Below are 2,500 nucleotides of genomic sequence, written 5' to 3'. Positions count from 1 at the left end.
TAAAATTCATACATTTTGAAATTATTCCAGGTGTAAATAAAGGTGACAATAATATTGAAAATTGTATTGTCACTCAAGAGAATAATGATAATTATGATGATAATGGTGAATTTTATTTACTAAGTTAATCAGTTGGTAACAAAACAATTCAGCAATGCCTCAGATCTATGATAGAATTATCAAAACCATTTCAAAACCCACAAACCAATGTACAGAATCAGAAATCAATAAACTCCTTCCTTGGTTTCGAAAGAAGTCAAAATTATTTAGAAAACTGAAGAGTGGTGAGTGAACATTTTTCCCTTTTTAAACAATCTATTTTATATTCTATCTCAAAACAAAAATACAAAAGAGTCTGTTTGTGTTCCACTATTTATAGCAAAAATGGTACATTGTGACAATGAAATGTTTAGATTAATGTACTTTTAAACATCTATTCTTATCCAGTTCAATACATCTTTTTGGTCATGAAATGTTCAAAACAAAAGAATTTTGCTCCTTATTATATCAACACGCGAAGAAAATTCCGTCCTTTGATGAAAGACAAACAAGAAAATAATATGAGCACACAATGGTGAAAAATGTGCATACAAGAAACAGACGCATATTTGCATACAACAGATACATACAGACAAGGCACACATAGCACACCAACAACAACAACTAAAACAGAAAATTCAAAACTTTCCCTTGATTTAAATAAATAAACAAATTCTTAAATAAATTCTATTACTTTTGTTATTTTAATATAAATTTGATAACATCCCATTTTCAGTGATATTACAAGACATACTTCAAAACTGTGATTTTGTATCTAAAAAGGCAGATGATGTAATAATTTTACAGGGAGACCAAGGAAAATGGTAAGAAAATTACACAGATACTCATACATTTGCACATATATACATATATATATATATATATATATATATATATATATATATACTGATCTCTGACTGTGGAGGAAACTCATGGTAGAGGTAGATCCAGGAAGACATGGGACGAGGTGCATGATCTTCGATTATTGGGCCTCACAGGGACAATGACTAGTGACTGAGTCCTTTGGCAATATGCTGTGCTTGAGAAGACCCGTCAAGCCAAGTGAAATCATAGTCGTGGCTGATGCTGGCATCATGTAACTAGCACATAAAAGGCACCATTTGAGCATTGGACCTCACAGAGGCAATGTGGCTGATGCCAATGTTACATAACTGGCACCCATGCCAATGGCATGTAAAAAGCACCATTTGAGTGTTGAGTTTCATGGAGGCAATGTGGCCAATGCCAGTGTCACATAACTGGTACCCGTACCAGTGGCATGTAAAAGCACCCATTACCATCACAGAAGTGGTTAGCATTAGGAAGGACTTTCAGCCATAGAAACCATGCCAAATCAGATTGGAGTTTATGGCAGCCCCTCAGCTTGCCAGGCCTATTCAAACTGTTCAACCCATGTTTGACCGCTTTTCAAAGGCATCCATGCATGCTTCTACCTCTTCATTGTGGTCAATATTGGGATATAACGAAGAAACATCCATGGTTACCAAAAAAACAGTTCTCATTTCTTTTCTCTATTTTACAAAATCAAAAGTATCCCGAATATAGGAACTTGATTGTTTTGCGTACTTTCAAACAAAAGTATTCCATCAAATTTACTCTGTAGATTATTGAGGTTTGTGTTAGAAAGTAACACAATGAAGTTTAGACAAAGATTTTACCACCAGACGAAGGGTTGCGCCATGGGTACCCCAATGGCAGTTAATTTCGCTAATGTCTTTATGACGAAATTCAAGACGCAGTTACTGAAAACATTCAAATCCTTTCATGGTCATGAACCAATACTCTGGTTACGGTTCATTGACGACGTATTTTTTGTCTGGGAAGGATCACAGGATAGTTTAATGGACTTCCTGCATTTCTGTGACTGTTATGCTAGAAACTATGGCTTTAAGTCCAACATAAAATTTACGTCTAGTTTTTCAAAAACTAGCGTTGAATTTTTGGACACAAAAGTCAAGTTTTCTGGAGGCAGAATAGTGACAGAGTTATTTTGCAAGCCCATGTCATCCCACATTTATCTCCACCGCCGCTCTGATCATCCACATCATCTTATTTGGTCAAATCCGAAATCCCAATTTTTGAGGATAAAACGGATTTGTACTGACATAGGGGATTACTGGAAACATGCAAATGCTTTTGTATGTCATTATGTCAAACACGGTTACAGTGAATCATGATTAAAGGAAATAGCAAATGAAATAGCTAAGATTAGCAAATATAGTCAAACCTCCACGCATAATTTTAGCAAACACAATACAATAGATGATAGAATTCCTTTAGTGATTAGCTGGCACCGACATTTCGCTGGCATTTCAAAAGTGTTGCATGAAAGTTACCAGCTTGTGGCGAAAAAATATCCTCGTTTCAAACAGATATTTCCTCAGCCGCCCATTGAAGCCTTTAGACGGAATAAGAATATAAGAGAATTATTGACCTCTAT

General features: G+C 35.2%; 1 protein-coding gene across 1 annotated transcript in view; it reads left to right on the top strand.

Moving 5' to 3' along the window:
- Positions 1-30: 30 nt before the first annotated feature.
- LOC149137283 (uncharacterized) overlaps positions 31-2,500 on the top strand; it is an 18,101-nt gene continuing 15,631 nt past the window's right edge. Inside the window, exons 1-2 of the mRNA XM_089348043.1 lie at positions 31-284; positions 776-863. Coding sequence (XP_089204169.1) covers positions 155-284; positions 776-863 — 218 coding nt within the window. The 5' untranslated portion in view covers positions 31-154. The remainder of the gene's footprint in view (positions 285-775; positions 864-2,500) is intronic.

The sequence above is a fragment of the Octopus bimaculoides genome, chromosome 2, assembly GCF_046866305.1.
Source record: "Octopus bimaculoides isolate indiv1 chromosome 2, ASM4686630v1, whole genome shotgun sequence".
Taxonomy (NCBI): Eukaryota; Metazoa; Mollusca; class Cephalopoda; order Octopoda; family Octopodidae; genus Octopus; species Octopus bimaculoides.
The sequence above is the reverse complement of the archived record's forward strand: the minus strand, read 5'-3'. Positions and strand labels throughout refer to the sequence as shown.